The 26,404-nt window shown below is 40.3% G+C and overlaps 5 protein-coding genes and 1 long non-coding RNA gene across 8 annotated transcripts in view; 3 read left to right on the forward strand and 3 right to left on the reverse strand.

Annotated features, from left to right (window-relative positions):
* The window catches only part of LOC114460345 (vacuolar protein sorting-associated protein 33B-like), an 8,885-nt gene extending 4,622 nt beyond the window's left edge, over positions 1–4,263 (reverse strand). Inside the window, exons 1-11 of one of the 2 annotated variants that reach the window (XM_028442273.1) lie at positions 4,198–4,263; positions 2,601–2,697; positions 2,163–2,243; positions 2,030–2,091; positions 1,886–1,935; positions 1,739–1,806; positions 1,617–1,662; positions 1,269–1,363; positions 532–636; positions 346–439; positions 200–277 (exon numbers count right to left, since the gene is read on the reverse strand). In XM_028442273.1, coding sequence (XP_028298074.1) covers positions 200–277; positions 346–439; positions 532–636; positions 1,269–1,363; positions 1,617–1,662; positions 1,739–1,806; positions 1,886–1,935; positions 2,030–2,091; positions 2,163–2,243; positions 2,601–2,696 — 775 coding nt within the window. In that variant the 5' untranslated portion in view covers position 2,697; positions 4,198–4,263. Of the gene's footprint in view, positions 1–199; positions 278–345; positions 440–531; positions 637–1,268; positions 1,364–1,616; positions 1,663–1,738; positions 1,807–1,885; positions 1,936–2,029; positions 2,092–2,162; positions 2,244–2,600; positions 2,698–3,119; positions 3,345–4,197 lie in introns of those variants that run through there. The other variant, XM_028442272.1, reaches the window with a different exon arrangement.
* hddc3 (HD domain containing 3) lies at positions 3,883–5,644 on the forward strand. Its single transcript, XM_028442276.1, has 4 exons — positions 3,883–4,084; positions 4,865–4,920; positions 4,981–5,221; positions 5,297–5,644. Exons 1-4 carry the CDS (start codon positions 3,973–3,975, stop codon positions 5,425–5,427), a joined length of 540 nt encoding a protein of 179 aa, XP_028298077.1. The 5' UTR covers positions 3,883–3,972; the 3' UTR covers positions 5,428–5,644.
* Positions 5,645–7,260: 1,616 nt separating this feature from the next.
* Positions 7,261–11,491, forward strand: mfap1 (microfibril associated protein 1). The gene is made up of 7 exons (XM_028442274.1): positions 7,261–7,515; positions 8,281–8,512; positions 8,586–8,939; positions 9,925–10,194; positions 10,267–10,426; positions 10,714–10,803; positions 11,230–11,491. The coding sequence occupies exons 1-7, from the start codon at positions 7,434–7,436 to the stop codon at positions 11,407–11,409; spliced, it is 1,368 nt and encodes a 455-aa protein (XP_028298075.1). The 5' UTR covers positions 7,261–7,433; the 3' UTR covers positions 11,410–11,491.
* hypk (huntingtin interacting protein K) lies at positions 11,482–14,357 on the reverse strand. Its single transcript, XM_028442277.1, has 4 exons — positions 14,142–14,357; positions 13,296–13,351; positions 12,274–12,325; positions 11,482–11,631 (listed from the first exon to the last, which is right to left on the reverse strand). Exons 1-4 carry the CDS (start codon positions 14,298–14,300, stop codon positions 11,536–11,538), a joined length of 363 nt encoding a protein of 120 aa, XP_028298078.1. The 5' UTR covers positions 14,301–14,357; the 3' UTR covers positions 11,482–11,535.
* Positions 14,358–18,460: 4,103 nt separating this feature from the next.
* Positions 18,461–26,274, forward strand: serinc4 (serine incorporator 4). Its single transcript, XM_028442279.1, has 11 exons — positions 18,461–18,864; positions 19,796–19,963; positions 20,919–21,097; positions 21,567–21,646; positions 21,727–21,820; positions 23,382–23,593; positions 23,876–23,971; positions 24,383–24,509; positions 25,028–25,140; positions 25,291–25,447; positions 25,538–26,274. The coding sequence occupies exons 1-11, from the start codon at positions 18,742–18,744 to the stop codon at positions 25,743–25,745; spliced, it is 1,557 nt and encodes a 518-aa protein (XP_028298080.1). The 5' UTR covers positions 18,461–18,741; the 3' UTR covers positions 25,746–26,274.
* LOC114460351 (uncharacterized) lies at positions 18,850–25,326 on the reverse strand. 2 transcript variants are annotated; one of them, XR_003673586.1, is made up of 4 exons: positions 25,044–25,326; positions 21,702–21,817; positions 21,030–21,116; positions 18,850–19,948 (listed from the first exon to the last, which is right to left on the reverse strand). It is a non-coding gene; the product is annotated as an uncharacterized LOC114460351 (long non-coding RNA). The 2 variants fall into 2 exon arrangements; XR_003673585.1 differs by having other exon boundaries at positions 21,702–21,805; positions 25,044–25,180.
* Positions 26,275–26,404: the final 130 nt, after the last annotated feature.

Genomic DNA, 26,404 nt, shown 5'->3' on the forward strand with positions numbered 1-26,404 from the left:
ACTAGTGCTCTCCCTGTATGGGGGGGGGCTTCACTGATGATGACAGATAAACAGGTTTCTCACTGAATGTCCATCAGTGTGTTTCACAGGAACCAATGAATGGCCTTGACACTCAGAGGGGCTCTGTGATTGGTCAGTGGTGTAAGCACTAAACAGGAGGAGGAGGAGCCTAATGACTCAGCTTTTAAAGTGAACTCACCACATTTAATCCTGAAGATGTCATCCACCAGACCTTCGTAGACCACTTGTGAGCAGAGAGGAGTGACAAAGTCCACATCTGTAGGAAAGAAGATGTGACGATGAGAAGGAGGAAGAGGAAGAAGCGGAGGATGAAGAAGCGCACACCTCTGTCTATGATGAACACCTTCCCGATCTCAGCACGCCTTTCTTTCAACTCCGCCTCCTCCTCCAGGGTCTCCCTCCATAGCTCGTGGGTCATCTGTGGACACGGACACACGCACACACACACACACACACACACTAAGCAGTGATGATGATAATGATGTTCCCGCCTTCTCCCCCTCTCAGCACCTTAGAGCAGCGTCCGATGCCGTAAACCTTAGAGAACGGACCGTAGAGCATGTGCAGGAGGCGGAGTACATTAGCCGCAGTCTTTAGCCAGCGCTGATCACCAGCCTGGAACACATACACACACATAATATATAGTGATCTTAAAGATGTAAATCCTTGTTTTAATTAGACATAAAATGGGTTAAAAGTGACCAAAAATGGTAGAAAATGTGGTGAAATGGGATTTTAAAAACCACAGAAATGTATTAAAAGTTACAAATTACAGTGTGCAAAAACAGACAGAAAAAGTGGTCAAAAGGGTTCAGTGTTAATTTTGGAACAATTAGTTTAAACTGGCAAATAATGGGCATGACAAATGGTGAATGTGGTTAAATTGGCAAAAATAAGCATGAAATATGGTGGAAAGATGTTAAAAGTGACAATAGTGGGTCAACATATGCGACAGGTGGAAAAGTGGGCAAAGAAAGTGCAGAAAAGGCATTTAAATTTGATGGTGAAGTGTCAGAAATGGGAGTAATGTATCAAAACTATGGCAAGAAAAAGTGATGAAAATATGTTAAAATATGGAAGGTTTGGTGTAGTTGCAGAAAAAAGTAAAAATAAGCAAAAATGGGCTCAAACTGTTCAAAAAATATTTTTAGTTACTTGAAGGCATCTGGTGACCCCCTCCCAATGTCTCGCAACCCCAAATGGGGTCCTGACCCAAAGATTGAGAACCCCTGATGTGGTGGATTTACCAGAAAAGAGTCTGTGAAGAACTCGGGCAGCTCCATGCTGAGCACGTCATCGTCCAGAGGAAGAAGGAGGAAGTCCCACTCATCCACGCTCACATCTGACACACAAACACAACAGTAGACACAACAATACACACAACAAAGACACAAGATCACAACCAGGCCTGGGTGACATATGGTAAAAATGAAACTGTTGACTAAAAGAGATTATGCTTTTGTCTTTGAAGTTGCTCTGCAGCAGCTTCTCTGGTCTTAAAGGGGCCACATACTGAATGTGCTCTCAAACATGCATCACTAACTTTATATAATTTATCACTGTTTGAACGAGAGCAGCGTTTAAAGTTCACTGACCTCCAAACACGCCCTGATCCTCCAGGAGACACTCACAGGAGTAGAACTGCAGGTTCAAACACACACACACACACATGAATACACAAGCACAGACTAATGCACACAAACACACACACACAAACCTTCTGAGGGGTGAAGATGATCTTGTACTTCCTCTCGATTCCTGCTGCTTTGTCTGCATTAACCACATCTGGAAGAAGAAAAATAATTAGAAAAAAGAGAATATGAAGAAGAGCAAAATGAGGAGGAGGAGGAGAAGACTCACTCACCACAAATCCACTTCACAGTCTGGATCCTGGGTCTGATCAAGAAGCACAGCCTGTAGAGGACAGAGTGAGACTGTGATCACACACACAAACAGACACACATAGACACACAAACAGACACACATAGACACACACACAGACACCTACTGCTGAGCTGTGCTGACGATCGCTTTCAGCTCCACCTTATACAGTTTGTCCACTTCATGTTCCTGCAACAAAACAGGACAATGAAGATGTGTGTGTGTATGTGTGTGTCAGTATGTGTGTGTGTGTGTGTCACCTTGAGCGTTGTGACGTTAGCGATGCGATCCAAAGGACTCATCAAGTCTGCATCAATGAAGAGGTCTTTCTTTCCAGGCAGCTGCACAACAAGAAAAAGAGTCACAAGTTAACATGATCACCAGCCAAACCATAACACCATAACACTAGCCTCAGTACATCAGAAACTAGTCAGAAGATAACATGATAACTAGTTAAAGCGTAACACCAGCAGGTCTGTGATCAACATTCAGGATGCTTCAGTGGTTTGATGAGCATGTGCGTCCGATCACGCAGTTCATTCAGTGTACACACACACACACACACACACACCCCCACACACACACACACACACACACACACACACACACACACACACACACACACACACACACACACACACACACACACACACACACACACAGAGGAGGATGCTGATTGGTGGAGGGGCGGGGCCTACCTGTTCCAGCAGGTAAACCAGGTGGTCTTTGACCAGCCTCTTCAACATGGAGAAATCTGGGAGCTTAGGAGAGTCTGTTCTACTGCTGAAAGCCATGCTGGAAACACAAACACATACAGATGTCATGACTTAGCTCGTATCCAGTTGTATTGGTGACACAGCAGACATTAGTGAGTGCATTCAAACTATTTTATTACATTTATTTTATATAATCATAATTTTTACATTATTCTCTGTCACCAGGTAATGTAAAATGTCTGTACAACATTGAGAAATGTAGCTTTTACTAGTTTTCCACCTGCAGTCGGTCACCAGCTAAAACGCACACCAGTGTAAACAGAACACCGTGCTAGCTTGAAGGCTAAAAACACATATTTTACAATCAGATTTGATGAGAATCTGTACGTTGACAGAGTGTATTTTAATTCTCTATAAAGCACCGAATTAATCATTGTAAAAAGCGCTGTGTGTGTGATATAATTCCTTAGTTAAAGGCTTTTCGGTAATAATTGGTACTACCTGCTGCCGTTGCTACATCAGTAGATGAAACCCGGAATGACAGAAAAAAGGTGCCGATTTCCACAGATAGTTTTATTAAAAACACTCCATATACTAAATTATTAAGTATTTAAGCCCTAACTAAATACGTTTATCGAAAATAAAATATATCTTTTCAACGCTAAACTACTACTACTAGATGACAAATGAAGCTGCTGAGGCAGAAAACGACACTGCTGTCAAACAGATTAAAGCTTGTTTTACCGCCTCCTGCTGGAGGAGTGATATAATTACATCTGTTTAGTCTGAGCGACTGTTTTCATTTATTCATTTTAACATGTATAACCAATTTATATATCTTAACACTAATTGTTTTATTTATTCATTAAAATTATACAAGTTTTAGTTGTTTTTTTTAACTTACTTCTTCACTTTCATGAGCAAAATACTTACTTTGTTTAGTAAATATTTTGTATTTGTTCATTCTTAAAGATGAATTACTAATATTTATGTAGTGTCGTTATGTCTTACTTTTCTTTTGTGAAAGTTATATTTTTTTCCAGTACATTCAGCTTTTCTTTTCATACATACACACGTTAGAAAACCATGATATAATGTATAATATTTTCAATTCATTTTTACGTTAAAACGACCAAAAATGTTGTTTTATTAAAAAGCACGGATGGTTTTAAACTACGTTATCCAGTAATTCACACGTTTTTATTAGTCCTAAATTAGCCAATGACGGTGACCTGCCCCGTCATGTGACTACGGGTAGCAACTTGGCCCATAAACCCTACATTTGAGCGCTCGTCTGACATTGCTCACTTTTTGTTGACATTTTGAGGCTTCATAGCTAGGTTTGTCCCTCACCATGAGCTCAGACGCTATTTTACTGTTAGAAACGGTTCACTTTGCAGCAGAAAAACATCGAAACCAGCGAAGAAAAGATCCAGAAGCGACTCCGTATATCAACCACCCGATCGGTAGGCTCGGACTTTACAACTTCTCTACTCTCGATTAGAAAGTCAGCACTTATACATGCATTATATATGATACATTTAGATTATATTTGTTCTATTAAGTTACATTCACTGACCGTGTGTGAGTTTATGTGGTTAAAAGTACACTAAACAGCGTTTACTGAAAAGCCGCCGAGAAAAAGACACGAATCTACCACTGAGAGCTCAAAGTAACGACCACCATGAACACAACACAGAATCATTCCAGGTGTCACCATAGACATGCGCACTACCAGAAAATGAATTTGTGCTTGAATAAATAATTCAGTTTTGTTTGTTTTTGTTTTCAAAGTGAATGGACACGTGTTTTATTTGTTTATTGGATTAGGTTAGGGCTAACACTCAAAATAACTACACAACACACATAAAATAATGGCACAACACTCACGAAATAACACAACAATCACAAAATAACTACACAACACACATAAAATAATAGCACAACACTCACGAAATAACACAACAATCACAAAATAACTACACAACACACACAAAATAATAGCACAACACTCACGAAATAACACAACAATCACAAAATAACTACACAGCACTCACAAACAAGTTACACAACTGAGTGAAAAAGTCAAGGTACTGACAAACACACAAAGTGAGCGTCACAAAGCAAACAGACAACACAACTATAGGCAGACTCACAACAAACCAACAACTGGTGATTGATCAGTCGGAGTTGATTTTCTGTGTGTGTGTGTGTGTGTGTGTGTGTGTGTGTGTGTGTGTGTGTAGGAGTTGCCAGAATTCTCAGCCATGAAGCAGGAATCACTAATATTGAAGTCTTACAGGTTTGTAATTTCTCACTCACTCACTCACACACACACACACTAATATTGTGTGTGTGTCAGGCGGCCCTGCTCCATGACACAGTGGAGGACACAAACACATCTCCCGCTGAGCTACAGCATCATTTCGGGGCGGTGGTTGCTGGGATCGTTGCCGAGGTAACGGACGATAAGAGTTTGACGAAGGCGGAGCGGAAACAAGCTCAGGTGGAGCACGCGGCTAGCTCCAGCTTTAATGCTAAGCTAGTTAAACTGGCTGATAAACTGTACAACCTGAGGGACCTGAACCACTGCACACCTGTGGGTGGGTAACACAACCACTACACAACTACATACAATACAATTCAGTATTTATATAAAGTGTGTGTGTGTGTTCCAGGCTGGTCCTCTGAGCGTGTGCAGCAGTACTTCCTGTGGGCGTCAGAGGTTGTTGGAGGACTGAGAGGAACCAGTGCTGTACTGGAGGAGAAACTGGACCAGCTGTTCACACAGAGAGGGATCATCTTGTGACCACACACACACACACACACACAACTGGATGAATAAATGATGTTTGATATCCACCGTGTTTCTTTGCTGGACCAGTGGTTCTCAACCTTTTAAGCCTGTGCTCCCCAAAATTAAGGTTCGGGATAGCGGGGACCCTCACTGTACCTGAAGGTGGTTGAACATTGAAGAACAGTTATATGGAGACAGGACCATCTATAAGGGGGAATAAAGGGGAGAGATTTTTGGGGTCCATCCATAAAGTCAGTAAAATGATGGTCCATTGTTCTATGAATCTGTGATAACCACATTTATTTATTCATCTGAATAATATCCACTGTTATCCAGGAAGTTTATTATTATTTGTGCCATCGTATATAGTCATCTTAAAGATGGAAATTCTTGTTTTAATCAGAAATAAAATGGGCTGAAAAGGTGGTGAAATGGGATTTCAAAAACCACAGAAATTGATTAAAAGTTGTAAATTAGAGTGGTCAGAAACAGAAAAAGTGGTATAAAAAAAAAAAAGTGTCAGTATTGGAACAATTAGTTTAAACTGGCAAATAATTGGCATGAAAAATAGTGAATGTGGTTAAATTGGCCAAAATAAGCATGCAATATGGTGAAAAGAGGTTAAAAGTGACAATAATGAATCAACATATGTGACATTATGTGGAAAAAATTTGCAGATCAGGCACTGAAATGTAATGAAGTGACAGAAATGAGAATAATGTAGCAAAAATATGGCAAGAACAAGTGATGAAAATAAGTTAACATGGTGAGTTTGGTGTAGTTGCAGAAAAATGTTCCAAAAAAAAAGCAAAAATGGGCTCAAATTTTTCTTCAAATAAATAGTTTGTCCTGTGACCCCAAGGTTGAAAAGCCTTGTGCTGGAGGAACGTTAGTGTGTATCTGAGAGAAGGATATTTACATTTAGATAATATTTTATAATTGATGCCAATAAAAGCATTCTGATATTTCTCACATTGTTGCTCAAAGAAAACTATTTCATATATTCAATTATCCTGCTTTTAAGTGCACACATCAACGCTCTTGCGTGCGCCTATATACTGATATTTCACAAACATTTTTTAATGAGTGACATGAAGAAGAGAAGAACATGAAGGACAAGCGTTGGCCCGTGCCTGCCTTTGATTCCTCCTCTCTGGGGCATCACATTGAATTTATGTTTAGGTATTATTTGAACAGTCTTTCAAGCTTTGTTATTTCTGAGCACTTGATGAAGTCGTATATTATTTATATTCTGAAGTGAATAATTGGAAACAGGTTTTGAGGTAATATAAATAAAAGATTAATAAGAAACATTTTATCTGTCTGTAATTTAAAAATACCAAATGACATGCCTGTCAAGATGGATTTGTCTGTGTTCCAGCATTAATACTTTAATTAAATACTTAGACACTAAAGTAATAATATTATACTGATAATGAAATGTATACACAATATGAATAAAATAATTATAAAAACTGAAATCATGCACAAACGAGTCCATTTTCTTTTCTTAAATCCATATCTGCAGCTCACACGAAAGCTAGAGATGGAAATTGGCAGTTTGTGAATTGATTAATTGTTAAAGTAGTAAAAAAATTACATTGTTTAAAAAAAAAAATATATATATATATATATATATATAATTCACATTAACCAAATGTACAATAACCGATCAAAACACAATACACATCATTGATAATTAAAAATAAAATAGAAAATTAAACAAAATAAATAGAAATTCACTCAAAACATAACTTTCCAATCATTTGGAAAATCGTAGAACACACAAAAGAATTATTTTGAAATATTTCTTTTATCCTTATTTTTAATCCTATAACATGTTTACACTCATTGTTACCGAAATTCAACAAAAACCGACCGGATGTAGACGCGTTTTGCGCATGCGTTGAAATGATTGAACGTTGGTCCGTGATCTAATGCTTGTTTGCTGATTTAAAGCCTTTTTCAAACAGTATTTTTTTTATTTTAATCCCAGTTTGTAGCACCAGAAAGCGGCGATGTCGAGTCGTGAAGCCCTGAACATGAAGCTGCCCCCGATCCAGTCTACGGCCGGAGCGGTTCCGGTGTGGAACGAGAAAGGTTAGCAGTGTGCTAAGCTAACAGTGTTTGCCATCCCATCTTTTCATTTTAAAACACCTTTTGATTGGTCAGAGAAGGGAAATTAATCCAACTAAACACTGAATCTGACTATCGGGAAACAGGCGAAAGAGCAACATTTGAAGCAGAAATAAAGAATAAAAAACACGTTTCTAATTTATCATTGGAATAACTTTCCACACCACTCCTAAATAAAATAAATATATTTATATATAATACATTTTATACATATGGAGACAGTTAAACACAATGTGTCAGTTAAAATAAAGGTCTAATATTGATACTATAATTATTTATTACTTTATTATGTAAATGTATTATGTTTATAATAATATTGTGGTCCACTCAACTAGAACTAACAGTTATTTTTTGCATTTCTGAAGAACATGTGTTTTTCTTGGCATTTTCTTGTTTTTTTTTTTGTTTTTTTTAAATTATTTTCTGTGTTTTTGTTGCTATTTTTATATTTTTGTTGTCATCTTGTGTATTTTGGACCAATTGTTTGCAGTTGTTTTGTGTGGGTTAAAAAAAGATATCGTTTCATCAGCTCTTATCAATTTGTGGGGTTTTTTTTTTTTGGGTTTTTTTATGTGGCTTGTTTTGTTTTGTGTGTTTCTCTATAGGTATGTGTATTTTTGCTGTTTTGTATAATATACTTTGGTTTGGTGTTGTTTTGTGTAGTATATACTTACATGTGCTGTTGTGTTGCTCTAAACGTGTATAAACCGGTCTAAATCCATCCTCTAGGGGAGCTTTCTATGGAGAAGGTGAAGGTGAAACGCTACGTGTCGGGCAAACGTCCCGACTACGCTCCCATGGAGCTGTCGGACGAAGAAGAGGAAGACTTCCAGTTCCTAAAGAAAGGGAAAGAGGCGGAGCTAAAGGCAGAGGTGAAGGCGGAGCCTGAGGAGGAGGAGGACGTGTCCGACCCTCGTCTCAAACGTCTGCTGAACCGTGTGTCTGAGGACGTGGAGGAGAGGTTAGACTCACTAGTTTTTACATCACACAGGAAACCATGATGAAGATGATGATGATGGTGTGTGTTTCCTCAGGCTCGCCCGACACAGACAGATCGCAGAGCCCGAGGCCGTGGCCGAGAGCAGCGATGAGTCAGACGATGGCGGGGCGTGGCCCCAGCAGAGGGCGGAGAGCAGTGAGGACGAGGCCGATGAAGAAGAGGAGGAAGAGGAGGAGGAGGAGGAGGTGGACGATGAAGAGATCGAGCGGCGTCGAACCATGATGCGTCAGCGAGCTCAGGAGAGGAAGAACGAAGAGATGGAGGTGATGGAGGTGGAGGAGGAGGAGGGCAAGTCAGGGAAGGACTCTGAGTCTGAGTCTGAGTACGAGGATTATACGGATAGTGAAGACGAGGCTGCGCCCAGACTGAAACCTGTGTTTATACGCAAGTATGTACAGACTATACACACCATATATATATATATATATATATACACACACACACACACACATTATTTATGTACATACACACCCAGACTTAAGCCTGTGTTTATACACAAGTGTGTACACAAGAAACACACACACCATATATATATATATATATATATATATATATATATATATATATATATATACTGTACATACACACACTATATATATATATACATACACGACCAGACTGAAGCCTGTGTTTATACGCACTATACACTATGGGCTCTATTCTCCCATGCGCTGTTTTACGCTGCGTGCTATTCTCCCCCTGTACTTAAGTCAGTCGCTGCGCGCCTCCATCCCAGTTAAGCACTCTGGGTGGAGCGGTCCTGAAATGTGGGCGTTCCCATTCAAAAAGAAAGATTTTAACTGTGGCTTGTATATAAACATATCCGATCCTCACACTGCAATAATCCCTTCAATGATCTGATCAATAATCCGATCAATGATTTGATCAAATCAACCTGTTACATTGTTTATCAACAAAGGCGTTTCAAATTAAAAGTGAACTTCTATCATTTTCACTGATTTCAATGACATTTACAAGCGTTAGGAAAACTCCATGTTCTGTGATTTCCAGACAGCCCCAAAAAAATGACATCATGGCCCAGTCCTCCTCCTCCTTTGCTTCAGACCGCCTTTATTCATTGACTAAGCACTTTTAGTTGATTTATGCGCGGTGGGCGTGTCAGGAACCTGGACCGAAGAATGCACGCAGGAGAAAAGTGCGCAACTGGAGGCGCATAAAAAAACGCTTAAGTCCAGACGGGAGAATCGGGCCCTATATATATATATATATATATATATATATATATATATACATACATACACACTTTACAGTGTGTATATGCACACTAAATATACTGTATATACACACACATACTATATACACAGACAGAAAAAAGCATGTGTTTATACGCTAGTATGCGCGCACACACACAGGAAGGACCGTGTGACGGTGGCAGAGCGCGAGGCCGAGGAGCAGCATCAGCGTGAGCTGGAGGCAGAGGCCAAGCGTCAGGTTGAGGAGCGACGCCGCTACACGCTGAAGATTGTAGAAGAAGAAGCAAAGAAGGAGTTGGAGGAGAACCGGAGATCGCTGGCCGCTCTGGACGCGCTGGACACGGACGGAGAGAATGACCAGGAGGAGTACGAGGGCTGGAAGGTTAGAGAGCTGAAACGCATCAAGAGGGACAGAGAGGCCCGAGAAGTGTGAGTGAAACACTACACCACCACTGTGTTCTATAGGAGGGGAGGAGCCTAACCAGCTGTGTGTGTGTGTAGGCTGGAGAGGGAGAAGGCAGAGATAGAACGCTTCAGGTCTCTAACAGAGGCGGAGAGACGATCTGAGCTCAGAAACAACGGGAAGACGGTGACGAATAAAGCCAGCAAAGGAAAATACAAGTTTCTACAGAAGTATTATCACAGAGGAGCCTTCTTTATGGTGAGATATACACACACACTGGTAAACTGTTCTCAGTGATCAATACTTCCTGTAGTTCTCATTCTGTTATTAATAATCACGAGATGTTTGACTTTACAACAAGAACCCACAAAGTTACAAATGTGAACTAAGTGCACTGATTTACAGAATGAATGTGTCGCTTCCTGTTTCTGCACTTAACAAAATAAAATCACTTAATGGAGTTCATCAGAGCCTGGCTGATTAATGATCAGAGTTAATATCACTAATAGGTGATTAAATGTGACCAATGGTTGTTTGTTTTCCAGGACGAGGAGGAGGACGTGTATAAGAGAGACTTCAGCGCTCCTACTCTGGAGGATCACTTCAACAAGACCATCCTGCCCTCAGTCATGCAGGTAATGGTCACATGACCCTACTGCACCTGAAATCACCAATAGATTTAATAATATAAACAATGTGTTTTACTCTTAAGTCTATCAATATCTTTACATTTTCTTCATTGTTTTGATTGTATTTAATTCATTTTTATTGTTTAAAATTAGTCCAAATATTAAATATTGATTTGTTGTGGGTGTTCAGCTTGGACTGGTCACCATGTTATCCTGGGACTAGTCTCTGACACATTACATTAAAATAAGTAGACGCCATAAACAGTGTACTGCTTGGAATGGTGATCATGTTATGTTGTGATTGCATGGTTCAAGATGAATGTAGACACAGTCACCAGTTACTAAGGCAACCAGTTGAAGTGTAACACTAATAGGTGAACAGTTTGTCCCCCATCGGTCTCTAAGCTCCACCCTCTTCTCCTCCTCCTGCAGGTGAAGAACTTTGGTCGATCGGGCCGTACTAAGTACACTCACCTGGTGGACCAGGACACCACATCGTTTGACTCGGCCTGGGCCCAGGAGAGCGCTCAGAACAGCAAGTTCTTCAAGCAGAAAGCAGCGGGAGTGAGAGACGTGTTCGACAGGCCCACCGTCAACAAGAGGAATACCTGAGCACCAGCTGCACCAGGATGTAAATAAGTAGTTCTCCTTCCTGTTCCCGAGTTTCAATAAAGTTACGTTTTGTATTTGTTTACAAACAGCAGCTTTATTTAGAACAAACAAACAATTGAAGCTTCTTCAGTTTGTGAGGGTGACCAACGCTTCCACCACGTTCCCCATGTGTTCCCTCAGACTGCGCTCAGCCACGGAACGACAGATCTCCATCTCTGACATCTGGAACACACACACACTCAGGCTCACTGGGCGTAATGGAACATCCTGCTGTCGCTGTGACTGAAGGGCTTCAGAATCAAAATCATTTCATCGAAAAATTTATTCCGATAAAAGAACAGAAGAAAAACATTAAATGGTTTTTAAATTAAAAATGTGTTCGATGTTTCTTCATTGAAACATTGAACACATTGTTTAAAAAAAATTGAAATTTAAAAAAAAAATTTTTTTAATTTAAAATGGTTTTTAAACTAAGTGTGTTCAGTGTTTCTTCAAGGACTTTACTGAGAAAAAATTAATAGTTAATAGTATGAATCTGAAACTGACGTGAAATAATAGCAAAATCGAGAAAAACAAACCTTAAGATGGTATTTTACTACATCATTCATAATGTTAAAAAAAATTAAAAAGTCAAATTAATGAAGTGTATTAATCATTGATTGAAAAGTCAATCAGGAAACGGGAGGTAAAAATAAAAATGTTAAATTAAACAAATTAAGTAATGAGAATAACCGTTGTGTCAAATGAACAAAACTTAAGTTTGTCTCACACTTATTTATTTCCCACATTAAAGGTTTTTCATAGTTTCCAGAGATGATCAGCTCTGTGTGATTGTTTGTTTTTTAATTAAAGGAAATAACTTACTATCAGCTCCACGTCCTCCTTCTTAATGGTGACTTTAGCTAACTCTTTCTCTCTGAAACACAAAACATTCACATGTCAACACTGCAATACACACACTATTAATACACAATCATTAGAATGTCTGATGAGATTGATAAACAGCACCAGCATCGCTCAAAGAACAGAAACAGCTACAACTGTCACCCCATCAACCTCCATTTATTCATTAATATCACATTTACTCAGCCATTCTGACAGTGAAACACTGGCACATTACGCTTAAGTACGTTTCCATATCAATAGACACTTAACTTAAATTTAACCTTCCTCTTGTGTTAGCTTTCTGTTAGCATCTCAAATGATAACAGGTCCTAAATCAGCTGTAAAATACACTAAAAACAAATATCTATCATCTAAATTCTTTCCTATCTATTGGTTACCTTGTTAAGCTTCCTAATCAATGAAAATATATGTTTTAATATTTTTGGTGTTGGTGTCTGAGCCTTTTTTGTGTGAGTATACCCCAATATTTATTTTATTTTTTTATAGTAAAGTGTGGGAAAGCTTGTTATTAAACACATTTTAATAATTGTTAAACTGTATCACGGTTCCCCAATTTAGCGTTAAATTATAATTGATCATTTTTATAGAATTTTCATGACATTTACAATTAAGACAGCAATCAATTTTTTAAATTACTATTAGAATTTTAATTATGCTGTAATTGTAATTAATTATCAATTATGTGATTACAATTATAATTGACCCCAATCCTGGCTAACACTAATCATAATAATAATTATAATATTACATTGGATTTTATATTGCACTTTATTATAGACATTTTACAGATTTAAGGCATTATTCTTTTACTCCACACTTAGTGGTGGTAAGCTACTATTGTAGCCACAGCCGCCCTGGAGCAGACTGACGGAAGCGAGGCTGCCATAGTGCACCATCAGTCAATGTATCAGTTTCCTCCTCCTGTGTATGGTCACCAGTTAACACGATCACCAGCTGCTTTACAACACCAGTGGACTCACCTCTCCTGCTTGGCTTTCTGTTCCCGTGACCGTCTGTCTCCAATCACTGACATCGCCTAAAGGAAAGGAAGGTGGGGCTTTAGTCACATGACCTGACAATGATTGGTTCAAACTAAACTGGTTTCTGTGTCTGTTACCATAGAAACCATGTGTGTCAAACCCTGACTTTACTTAACCTAACCATAAATGTCTTAACTAATACCTAACTAAACTTAAGGCTGCAACAACATAGTTTAGGGTTAGGGTTAGTTAGTCCATAACGTAGTTTAGGGTTAGTTAGTCCGTAACGTAGTTTAGGGTTAGTTAGTCCGTAACGTAGTTTAGGGTTAGTTAGTCCGTAACGTAGTTTAAGGTTAGTTAGTCCGTAACGTAGTTTAGGGTTAGTTAGTCCGTAACGTAGTTTAGGGTTAGTTAGTCCGTAACGTAGTTTAGGGTTAGTTAATCCGGAACGTACTTTAGGGTTAGTTGGTCTGTAATGTAGTTTATAGTCCATAACGTAGTTCAGGGTTAGTTAGTCTGTAACATACTTTAGGAATCTACGTATAAATAGCAAATTAAAGTACTGGCCAATGGGGGGCGCTACGTATTATTACAACAATTCATAAATACGTGACCTATCACGTTACCTAAACTGGCCAATGAGGGGTGCTTCGTACGGATAGAATCTAAGTATATTGATACGTCTTCGTGCGGATAGCCACTGCCTTTGTTTATTAATCTTCGTTAGCTTTAATTCGGTTTATTTTAGCCGGTTTCAGTTCAGCTTGGTTTAGTTCAGTTAGGACTAGTTTAGCTTTTATTATTTAGGTTCAGTTCAACATATTTCCATTGTGTTCGTGTGCTAACCGTCTCCAGGTCGGAACTAGAAATCTCCTTCTCCTCGGCATAGTCGGTAACTCTCTCCAGGTCCGCCGCTCCGCTGTCGTGTTTCCGCGGTTTTTCCGCCGGTTTCCCGGTGCAGGAATCCTCGGGTTCCAGGTCCAGGTCCGCGTCCGCCTCAGCCATCGTTGCTGCTGCTGCCACCAACGAGGGAAGGAACGAGAAAGGATGGTTCCGGGGGGAACCAAAGGAGGTGACACCACCGGGAAATACCTTAAATTAAAAGATTTACATTTAAATACAAACTACAAAATATAAAAAAAAGTACCTAAAAACAAACAAAACTAAGATGAGGTAAACTGTATATAAATTTTAGAGGAGTTAACGAAGAAACAGATGTAAAACAAATTGGCACACCGGAAAATATTTTAAACTATTTCCGGTGAGAAACGGAAGAGAAAAGTGGCGACACCAATGTTAAAGAAAACAAAAAGAAAATATCGGAATGAAAAATAATAATAAATTACATATCATTCTTATTTTTTTATTTTATTTATCTAACTAGTCTTACTTATGGAAGCCCGTTTCCGCCACTAAAAAAAAATAAAAAATCACCAAGGAAAGTCATAATTATGAGTTAGAAACTCATAATTATGAGAAAGAAAGTCAATTATGAGATAGGAAGTCATAATTATGAGAAACATGAGTTAGTAAAGTATCTTTTCAAGGTTGCGTTTACTCAGCATATTTCTATGTGAATTTGCAAGCAAAGTATTTCATCATTTGTAAAGCCCAGTCTAAAGTAGTCTTTGATAGTCTTATCAGCCATCTCTGTGTCAGCTCACCACATGAACAAGCTGCTGTAAATGTGTTTAAGTATCTCATAATTATGACTTTTTTTTCTCATAATTATGACTTTCTTTCTCATAATTATGACTTTCCTTGGTGATTTTTTATTTTTTTTAGTGGCGGAAACGGGCTTCCATAGATGTTTGGAAGGAACTTGAAACAGATCTTTTCTTTATACGTCTGTAAACAAACTGATTCCTCTTGTGTTTGTGAACTTCTTCTAAAAACTTAGTGGTTTGGATGTAAAAGTCGGACTTTGTGTAGATGAACACAGTGTAGTTGTCCTCAGTGTTTGATGCTCATCCAGCCGTGATGAAACTGTTGAAAGCTCTGCTTTGTTTCAGCCTCATTATCCTCAGCGCCTCCAGGAATGTTTGCTCCTGTTCACACACGCACAGGAAGTACCGCCCCCTCACAGATCAGGATTGGATTGACTTAGTCTAACTCTCACAGCATAGAATTAACTTAGTCTAACTCAGGTTACATTTTACAGGGAAACTGTCCTCAGTTTTGTGTTTTTAAAAATAGACGTTTGTGTGTTTGTTATTTTGTGTTACTTTGTGTTGCTCTGACAGCTTTGTGGTGGATTTGTGTCTTCGTTGTGTGATTGTCAGGATTCAGACTGTGTTAACTCTCGATGTTCTGGAAGGTTCTTCTTCCATGGAGTGTGTAAGTTCTCTTAGTGTGTGTGTGTGCACGCGTGTGTGTGTCGTTCCTAGAAAGTGAAGCTGGAGGAGAATTAGTGGATTATGGAAAAGTCTTCTGAAGGCTATATGTGTGTGTGTGTTACTATTATTAAATTACTCCTGATACACACACAATGACAGAAAGGAAATAAATGAATTAATGACGCGTCCAGGTGAGTCCTGTCTCACTAACAAAGGTTTAACAAAGCCGAGCTGCTGTGACGTTGTCAGTCAGATGTAGGTTATGGTGTGAGGTCACTGAAGGTCATCCTGACTGAGAGTGGGATTATCCTCAGACCCCGCCCACCACTCTAACCCACATCTAATCTGACACTCAGGGCAGTGGCTTCAATCAGGTCCTCATTTTCAACCACGGGATGAAGACACTCAGAGTGACCTCAGCTGACTCCGAGACAGACGAAATAGACAGGACAAGAGTTTCAGAGCAGCGACTTTAACATTCTAACCTTCCACGCTGCAGGGCTAATAAAAAAAAAACACATTTTCCCAACATTTTAAAACAAATCTAAGAAATGTTCCACAATAAATTAACTTCTTTCTCAAAATCTGGGAAGGAACTCCACACAGAGACCAGTCCCACGTGTTTGTGTTAGCTTAGCACAAAGCGACCAGTCCCACATTTTTGGTTCGCTTAGTACGTACAGTAGCAACCAGTTCCACATGTTTGGTTAACTTAGGATGTAGCAACCAGTTCCACACATTTGGTTAACTTAGCACATAGCAACCAGTTCCACATGTTTGGGTTAGCTTAGCCTGTAGCGACCAGTCCCACATGCTTGGTTAGCTTAGCACGTAGCGACCAGCCCCACATGTTTGGTTAGCTTAGCACATAGCAACCAGTCATCCATCTTTGGTTAGCTTAGCACGTAGCGACCAGTCCTACATGTTTGGTTAGCAAAGCATGTAGCAATCAGTCTCAAACATTTGGTTAGCTTAGCACGTAGCGACCAATTCCACATGTTTGGTTAGCTTAGCACGTAGCAACCAGTCCCATATTTTTGGGTTAGGGTAGCATGTAGCGACCAGTCCCATAATTTTGGTTAGCTTAGCACATAGCAACCAGTTCCATATGTTTGGTTAATTTAGGCTGTAGCAACCAGTTCCACATGTTTGGGTTAGCTTAGTCCGTAGCGACCAGTTCCACATGCTTGGTTAGCTTATCACGTAGCAACCAGTCCCACATGTTTGGTTAGCTTAGCACATAGCAACCAGTCCCATATTTTTGGGTTATTTTAGCACGTAGCAACAAGTCCTACATGTTTGGTTAGCAAAGCATGTAGCAACCAGTCTCAAACATTTGGTTAGCTTAGTCCATAGCGACCAGTCCCACATGCTTGGTTAGCTTAGCATGCAACAACCAGTCCCACATGTTTGGTTAGCTTAGCACATAGCAACCAGTCCCATATTTTTGGGTTATTTTAGCACGTAGCAACAAGTCCTACATGTTTGGTTAGCAAAGCATGTAGCAACCAGTCTCAAACATTTGGTTAGCTTAGTCCATAGCGACCAGTCCCACATGCTTGGTTAGCTTAGCATGCAACAACCAGTCCCACATGTTTGGTTAGCTTAGCACATAGCAACCAGTCCCATATTTTTGAGTTAGGGTAGCATGTAGCGACTAGTCCCATATTTTTGGTAAGCTTAGCACATAGCAACCAGTTCCACATGTTTGGTTAGCTTAGTATGTAGCAATTAGTCCCACATGTTCGGTTAACTTAGCACGTAGCAACCAGTTCCACATGTTTGGTTAGCTTAGCACATAGCGACCAGTCCCATGTTTTTGGGTTAGCTTAGCACATAGCGACTAGTGACTGCTTGTCAGCACAGTGAGCACTTGTACCAGTTGGTGTTATGATTCAATTTGTGATCATGTTATTTAGTGACTCGTTACTGACAAATTGTTCTGTGTGTTAATACAGTAAAAACTGTCAATGAATCCAGTGCTCATTTGTAAAACTGCATTAAAATGTCACCAGTTATAATGATAAATAGTAAAATTATTACACCAACAAAAGAACTTTTTAATGAATAAAAAACAAAACTTGATAAACAAAACCAACAGCAATGAATAAATAAACAACATTACCAATTATTACCCAACTAAAAAACGTTTGTGTAGCTTGTTCCCGTTGGTGTTATGTTTCGACGGGTGATTGAATCATCTTGTGACTAATCTTTATGGGACACCGATTGTAAAGTTGCTCATGCTCAAATCAACGGCAACTTTCTGCAACATCACACGTTTAAAAAGACGTGTGTGATTTTATTTGTTACTTTTGACCAGGTTTACAGCAATATTTGTGATGTTTTCTTGTAAAAATATAATGTCAAGGTTAAATCTTAATTAAATGATACATTTTACATCTTAATGCTAAATGTTAAATCTAAATATTAAATATTACATCGAAATGTTAAATGTAAATATTTAACATTTTAACGTTTAGATTTAGATTTCATATTTAGCATTTAGATTTAACATTGACATTATATTTTTGCTCTAAATCTGGTAAAAAAAAAAAAAAAAATCACATTGTTTTATTAAACTTGGTTTGTTGCTAAATGTTGCAGAAAATTGCAGTTTTATTTTAGGATGCACAACTTTACAATTAGCGCCTCACAGTTCTTTGATTATAATCACAGCTGTAGTAACAACATCATCTGGAGGTTGTTGGTTTTATTTGGACTGAAGAAGCTGGAGTCAACAGTTATAATGGTGACCATTTGAAGTACTACACCCACGGTCCTCCACCTCCTTTCCTTCAATGAATCAGAGCTTAGTGAGCAGTGATGGGGGAGGGGAGGACCAGGACAGATGGACTGACACACGGCCTCCCCCCTCCCCTCCCTGTGTGACTAATCTCAGTGGATCGAACCAATGTGGGGACACGAGGGGGGGGGGGTGTTCTCCTAGTCTCCCTAGGAGCAGAACCGGAGCAGGGAGGAGGATGTGATCCTCTGTAAATGGAAGGTGTAGCGGCTGCTCTGGGACATGGACTGGATCTGAAACTAGGTCAGGATGTGGACTGGGTCTAGGACTGGTTCGTGATGTGGTCTCTCTGAGCAGCAGGTGGATGGCCAAATGCAGAACTGCTGCTGTGGTGGATGAGAATCTGCTCAGAGGCACCATGTCAGCCTCTCAGGAGTTGAACCGCAGCGGCGTCTACAGCTACTTCCTCAACATGGTGGCCTATCAGGTGAGGGGGGGTTTACAGGTTCTCCCCAGGAGAAAGAAAGTGTTTGTGGATCAAACTAAACACTACAGTGACCAGCTTTTTGTACAGGATAAGATGAGGTTAAGGCTGGAATAGTATTCATGTTATGTTGTGACCTTTTTCTGACTCAATGAATGACCTGCTGGTGTTAAGGTTTGACTGGTGATCATGTTGTCTAGTGACATGGTTTCTGAATGACAGTGAGCGCTGGGACCAGTTGGTGTTACAGATGGACTGGTGATCATATTATCTTGTGACATATTTCTGACTTCAATGAATGAGTGCTTGCACAGGCTGGTGTTATGGTTTGACTGGTGTGTATGTTATCTTGTGACTGGGTAAAGGTGTGTGAGCAGTGAAGGCAGATATGGATCCGAGCTGCATTAATACAGGATTAGCATCACTCTCACACACACACACACACACACACACACACACACACACACACACACACACACACACACACACACACACACACACACACACACACACACACACACACACACACACACACACACACACACACACACACACACACACACACACACACACACACACACCAGGAAGAGTGTGTGCGCGTGTGTGAGATGAACAATTACAAGGATTTCTTCATGTTTGCAGGTTATTTTAAAGATTTCTTCTAAATGTTTTTTCATAATATTAGAAATATTTTAGTTTTTTTTTTTAAATTGAGGATTTAAAAAATATTCCTTTAAGAAGGATTTTTACAATTATTGTAAAATGTGTGTGTTTTTTGTTCAGTGACATTTAAATCGCTTCCTTTCAGTGTTTCTGATACAAACCGTGTTCACTTTGACACTTTCAATCCTCACTCCAACCTCCACACAGAACATTACATTATGCTAGCTCAGGTAGCATGTATGCTAACACTCTGTGTGTGTGTGTGTTTCAGGTGTGCTGCTGCTGTGGCCCCGCCTCCTGCTCTCTGTGCTGTTCCTTCTGTCCTCCTGTTAAATCCTCCACCAGTACCAGGATCATGTACACACTGTTCCACATCCTCAGCTGTGCCGTGTCCTGCCTCATGCTCTCCAGGACGGTGTCCGAGCTGGTCAGGGACAACGTGAGTGTGACTTTTGTGTTGTGTCATTTTCCCATAATGCCAAGCAGAAGCAATAAAACTGTTCATAATCTAATAATAAATAATTAAACATTAAAAGACTAAAATGACTACATTTATTATTTACATTAATGTTACTGACACTCATAGATATAAAGCAGGAGTGCCCAATTGTTTTTCATTGAAGGGCCAAAAATGAATGGCAGTGGAGGGCCAAGGGCCAAAACTAAACATTCATGTTCCAGGGCATGAAATTAAATATACCAATAACATAACTGTGCAAAATAAACAAATAAAGTAGTTTTGAAATTGAAGAACACTTTTCTTTATTGTGTTTCATGGCATAAAAGTATTAAACATCTAAATTTCTTCAAAGTTATTTAGTATACAATATAAATTCAACAAAATGTGACACAACATACCCCGCCATTACAATCAAAAACACTACATTTTCCCAGCCTTGAAAAATCCTTAAAAACCACAGAAAAATAATGTGATAGTACCTCAGCTATAATAATATTAATAATAATTAATCAGTTTTATATAGTGCTTTTCAAAGAAAACTCAAAGACACTTCACAGGAAGCTTTAGATTTTATTCCTTATAAATCACTGTACTGTCTTACTTAATTTTTTTATATATTAAAAAACATCAAAAAATTAAAAAAAAAAAAAAAAAAAAAAGTTTCAAATTTCAAATATGGGCAGCGGACCAAAACTAATCGCTTGCAGGCTAACTTTGGCCCGTGCTGCCTTATTTAAACTTATCTTAACCTAAATTATCTCATCCAACTTTTTTAATCTTAATTTCTCATTTTATCTAAGCTCATTTTATCTATCCTAACTTAGCTTAATTTATCCTTACTTATTTTTTACAAGCTTAATTTATCTTATCTTAATTTTATTTACCTAACTTATCTGCTATGTTATCTGCACTTTGTCTGTCTGTGTGTGTGTAGGTGCCTTTCTTTAATGTGATGTGTGACCAGGCCCATGGTGGAGGTCAGTGTGAGATGCTGGTTGGTTACTCAGCCGTCTACAGGGTGTGTTTTGGTACTTCCTGTTTCTACCTGATGATGGCGCTGTTCCTCCTGGACGTCAAATCCAGTCAGGACTTCAGAGCCCTCATCCACAATGGGTCAGTACCTCCGGTCCCCCTATGACATCACAGGAAGAGAAACACTCACATAATATCATGTGATAACATCATATAACATAACACAAGTAACCATAACGTCACATATCATCACATAGCACAGCTGCATTAGTTCTCGTAACCACACTGCTGTGATATCAGCACGTTGTATAAAATGAGAGCAGGGGGAATGTAGTATTCTGTCTGTTCTCATTGGTTGGACTGTACCATGTGTCCATAGTCCCTGTGCTACTGATTGATCAGAGAACATCCATGTGGTCTCTGTGAACAATGTGTGAAAAGCTGGGAACGTCCTGTTTAAAGTCTGTCACACTTTCATTGATCAGAGGGATTATCACAGGGATTATATTAGGCCCACTTCCTGTTTATCGCTGACTCACTGATGCATGCTGGGAAATCAGAGCTGTCTGCCCCCTCTGTGTCACACACAGTGTGTGTGTGTGTGTTACAGATTCTGGTTTGTGAAGTTTGTGGCTCTGTTGGGAACCTGCACCGCTGCCTTCTTCATCCCCACAGAATCCTTCCTACATGGTCAGTGTCAGCTGTACATCCAACCGTTCATCCAACCATCTGATGTTTGATTTACCTCTCTCTCTCTCTCTCTCTCTCAGCGTGGCACTATGTGGGCGTGGTCGGAGGATTTGCCTTCATCCTCATCCAGCTCATCCTCATCACAGCCTTCGCTCACACCTGGAACAAAAACTGGTAAAGTTACATTACATTATGATACAGATTATTGATCAACAGTATAACAGTTTATAAACCAGTATAACCATTATAAACCAGTATAAAACAGCATAACCAGTACATATTATTGATCAACAGCACATCTTGCTGTTTCATGTTCTTAAAGCTCATCTCACACTTTGTTACACTTCAGATGTTTAAAAGCTGAGGAACGAGTGACAGCAGCCTGTAAACCACACGACCTTCAAAATAAGAGTGTTAATTATACTGTAAATGGTCATTACAGCTGTGAGCAGAGCTGAGCGATGCTGGGTGCTGTTTACTAACCTCATCATCAATCACTACAGCCTGAAAGAACAAATGCAGACAGAGGAATACCAGTATAACCAGTAAAACTAGTAAAAACCAGTATAAACTAATATAACAACTATAAACCAGTATGAACTAGTACAACCAGTAAACAGACAGAGTGGAACATCCCTCTCTGACTCAAACTCCACCAGCAGGTCCAGCTTCACTGCTGTTCTGATCAAACTGGTGTCTGTGTTAAGTGATGACCAGCTAACACTGAGGCTCAGTCACCAATTAGGGCGACCGTGGCTCAGGTGGTAGTGGGTCGTCTTCTGATCGAGAGGTTGGAGGTTCGATCCCAGTACCTGACTATGTGTCGAAGTGTCCTTGGGCGAGACACTGAACCCTAAGTTGCTCCCAGTGGTCGACTAGCGCCTTGCATGGCAGTCCTGTCCCACTGGTGTGTGAATGTGAGAGTGATTGGGTGAATGAGCTGATATGTAAAGCTCTTTGAGACTGTTTCAGTGGTGATAAAGCTCTATATAAAATCAAGTCCATTTACCATTTACCAATTAACACGATCACCAGCTGCTTTAGAACATTAGTGGAGTCACTCAGCAGCATCATACAGAGTGAATTACTGCTAACTGCTAGCTTGTGCTAATTGTTAGTTCTAATTGCTCATGCTAACTGCTAGTTCAAACTGCTTGTGCTAACTACTGCTGACTAGTTTTAACTGCTAGCTTGTGCTAACTGCTTTTGCTAACTGCTAGTTTTAACTGCTAGTGTTAACTAATGCGAACTGCTTGTGCTAACTACTGCTGACTAGTGCAAACTGCTAGCTCGTGCTAATTGCTAGCTCATGCTAACTATTGCTAACTGCTAGTTCTAACTGCTTGTGTTAACTAATGTGAACTGCTAGTTCGAACTGATTGTGTTAACTAATGTGAACTGCTTGTGCTAACTAGTGCTAACTGCTAGCTCATGCTAACTTCTAACTAGGGCTAAATGCTAGTGCTAACTACTGCTAGTGCTATTTTCTGCTGCCAACTATTAAGAACTGCTGCTAACTGCTACTGCTAACTAGTGCCAACTGTTCCTGCTAACTGCTAATGCTAACTCGTGCTAACTGCTCTTGTTAACTAGAGCTAATTGCTAACTACTGCTAGCTAGTGCTAAGTGCTAACTAGTGCCAACTGCTACTGTTAATTACTAAGTGCTAATTACTGCTAAGTGCTAACTAGTGCTGACAGCTAACTAGTCAGTACACTTGTTGTCTCGTCCTCAGGCTAACAGGAGCAGCAGAGAACAAGCGTTGGTGCGTAGCGGTAACGTGTGCGACGCTAATCTTCTACGCTGTGGCGGCCGTAGCGTTCGTCTCCATGTTTCACTTCTACACACACACACAGTTCTGTAGCTTTAACAAAGCTCTGCTGTGGGTCAACCTGTCACTGTGTGTGATGGTCTCCTTCATCGCCGTTACACCCTGTGTCAGACAGAGTGAGTCACTGCTACACAACGCTACACGCACACAATGTTGCACTACACAATATTAAACATTGCCCAATACTACACAGCACTACACAACACTGTACAACGCTACACAGTACTAAACTATACAACACAACGTGGCACATTGCTACACAATACTCCATACCGTTACACAACTGTACACATCACTACACACACAGTTACAGTTAAGACTGCATAATGCTACACAATACTACACAATGTTACACTACAGTGCTATTTTCCCTGAAAACAAACTATGTGTGTGTGTAGAGCAGCCTCGTTCTGGTCTCCTTCAGGCCTCCATCATCAGCTGTTACGTCATGTACCTGACATTCTCTGCTCTGTCCAGCCGCCCCCCAGACAAAGGTAACACACGCACACACACCAAATGGTGCTTTTATTTTGAAGAGGAGAGCCGTCCTTTCTCATTTCTAACACTGGAGGGCAGTGATTGGTTATTTTTCATCAAAGTTAAAAGTAGTTTTTTGCTTTGCTTTCAGGAAAAAGTAGAGGAGGCGGAATAATTAAAGGGATCATATTTATTAAAGCTCTAATATGCTCATAAAAATAAAATGAAACAGTTTTTAGTCAATGTACTAGTTAATTTTTGTCTATCAGATTAAAAAAGATTAGCACCGACGTGTGATACACTGATGTTTCACATTCCTGGGGATGCCGCTGACAGCCTGACAGTGCAAAAAGACAGTAACTGTCACCAGAGTTACTGACAGTGTTGTTGTTGTTGTGTGTGTGTGTGTGTGTGTGTGTGTGTGTCAGTTGTGTACCAGGGAACCAACATGACCGTGTGTTATCCAACCGTGGGTGAAGATGGACTTCAGAAAGAAGGAAACGCTGTAGCCATCATTGGAGCAGCTATCATGTACTGCTGTGTTCTGTTTGCATGGTGAGACTGACCTCTGACACCAGTGTTAGCAATGATAGCATGGTTAGTATTGATAGCAGCGATAGCAGTATTGGCATTGATAGCAATGTTAGCAGTGATAAGAGCAATACCATGGATAGCAGTGCTAGCATTGATAACAGCATTAGCAGTGATAGCAATATTAGCAGTGACAAACGCATTACCATGGATAGCAGTGTTAACATTGATAACAGCATTAACATGGGTAGCAGTGTTAGCATTCTTAGCGATGTTAACAGTGATAGCAGTGTTTGCATTGATAGCTATGTTAGCAGTGATAGCATTTTTAGCACTGTTAACAGTGTTAGCAATGTTATCAGTAATAGCATTAATAAGCAGTGTTAGCATTAATGGTGGTGATAGCATTAATACCAGTGTTCACATTGATACCAGCGTTAGCATTGTTAGCAGGGATAGTATTGATAGCGGTGTTAGCATTGTCAGCACTGTTAGCAGTGCTAACATCAGGCTAACTGTTCCACTTCTTGTTCTGTGAGCAGTAACGAGGCTTCGTACCTGGCTGAGGTTTTCGGGCCGTTCTGGATGATCAAAGTTTACAGATACGAGTTCCAGAAAGCTTCCTGTTGCTTCTGCTGCCCTGAGGAGGAGGAGGGTACACACACACACACACACACACACACACCACACACAACACAACACAATACACAGAAAGCGTCTTGTTCCTTCTGCTGCCCTGAGGAGAAGGGTTAATACACACAAGCACACACAACAGTGTGAGTGATGGCGTTCCTTCTGTTTCCAGGTGATGATGACCTAGTGCCGGAGGAGGCGGAGCCTAAAGGTTGTCAGAAGGTGGTTCAGAACGAGACTCAGCGCGTGGCCTACAGCTACTTCTTCTTCCACTTCGTCTTCTTCCTGGCGTCGCTTTACGTCATGATGACACTCACCAACTGGTTCAGGTCACCATTCTAACCATTACACCTCACTTTATAGCACCACAGGATAACACAGTGACCAGACAAAGCGTAACAGCAGCTGTTTCTCCTCAGCTATGAGTCAGCGGTTTTGGAGACCACCTTCACCCACGGGAGTTGGTCCACGTTTTGGGTGAAGATGTCATCGTGCTGGGCGTGTGTGCTGCTCTATCTCTGGCTCCTGATTGGTCCATTGTGCAACTGTCAGTCTGAGCCCAGGCCGCGCCGTGCACACATCAAACGCCGCTCGGCCTCGTCGCGACACGTCACCGTCAGCGTGTGAGACGACAAGGAACTGCCACGACTCGCTCCCTGTGCTGAGGAAGGCTGCCGATTGGTCAGGGTCTGCTCCTCCTCTCTGCTCCACGTCTGCGTACCAACTGTGCCTCAGCGCTACGTCAGTGAGCAGAGAGAGCACCGTACGTCTGTCAGTGTGAGGAGGGAACCAGCCTGAGCTGAGCAGGTCAACTCTTTCTGCCCCGAACTGGAGCTAAACTCATCAGCGTCACATCTGTTAAAAATCTATGGATTTCAGCAGAAGCTAAAGGCTAATCTTAGCCTCCGATATCCAAGAATGTCCTCACATGCTAACGTCTCCATCACTGAGAGGCTGCAGCACGCCGCTCGCTCGGCGCGCGCACACTGCTCAGTCATTTCTTACACAGGATGAGCTCCTAAAGCAGCTCAAACGAGGAGTTTGAAATGGATAAAATAAGGCCCTTAGATCATCTGAGTTTACCAAGAAATGTTCAAATTGTCTCCTTCACACTCACTGAATGTTTTCACAACCTCTGAGCTTCAGAACGTCTGTGATTGTGAGGTTTTCTAGAGAAATGGTGATTCTTTATCAATAACTGAATATGAAACAAAGATGTTTCTTCAGCTCATTTACATGCACATCTGTTCCCAGATTTCATTATAATTTAGATTTGTGGGAATTTC

This window comes from Gouania willdenowi, unplaced genomic scaffold, assembly GCF_900634775.1.
Source record: "Gouania willdenowi unplaced genomic scaffold, fGouWil2.1 scaffold_430_arrow_ctg1, whole genome shotgun sequence".
Lineage (NCBI taxonomy): Eukaryota > Metazoa > Chordata > Actinopteri > Blenniiformes > Gobiesocidae > Gouania > Gouania willdenowi.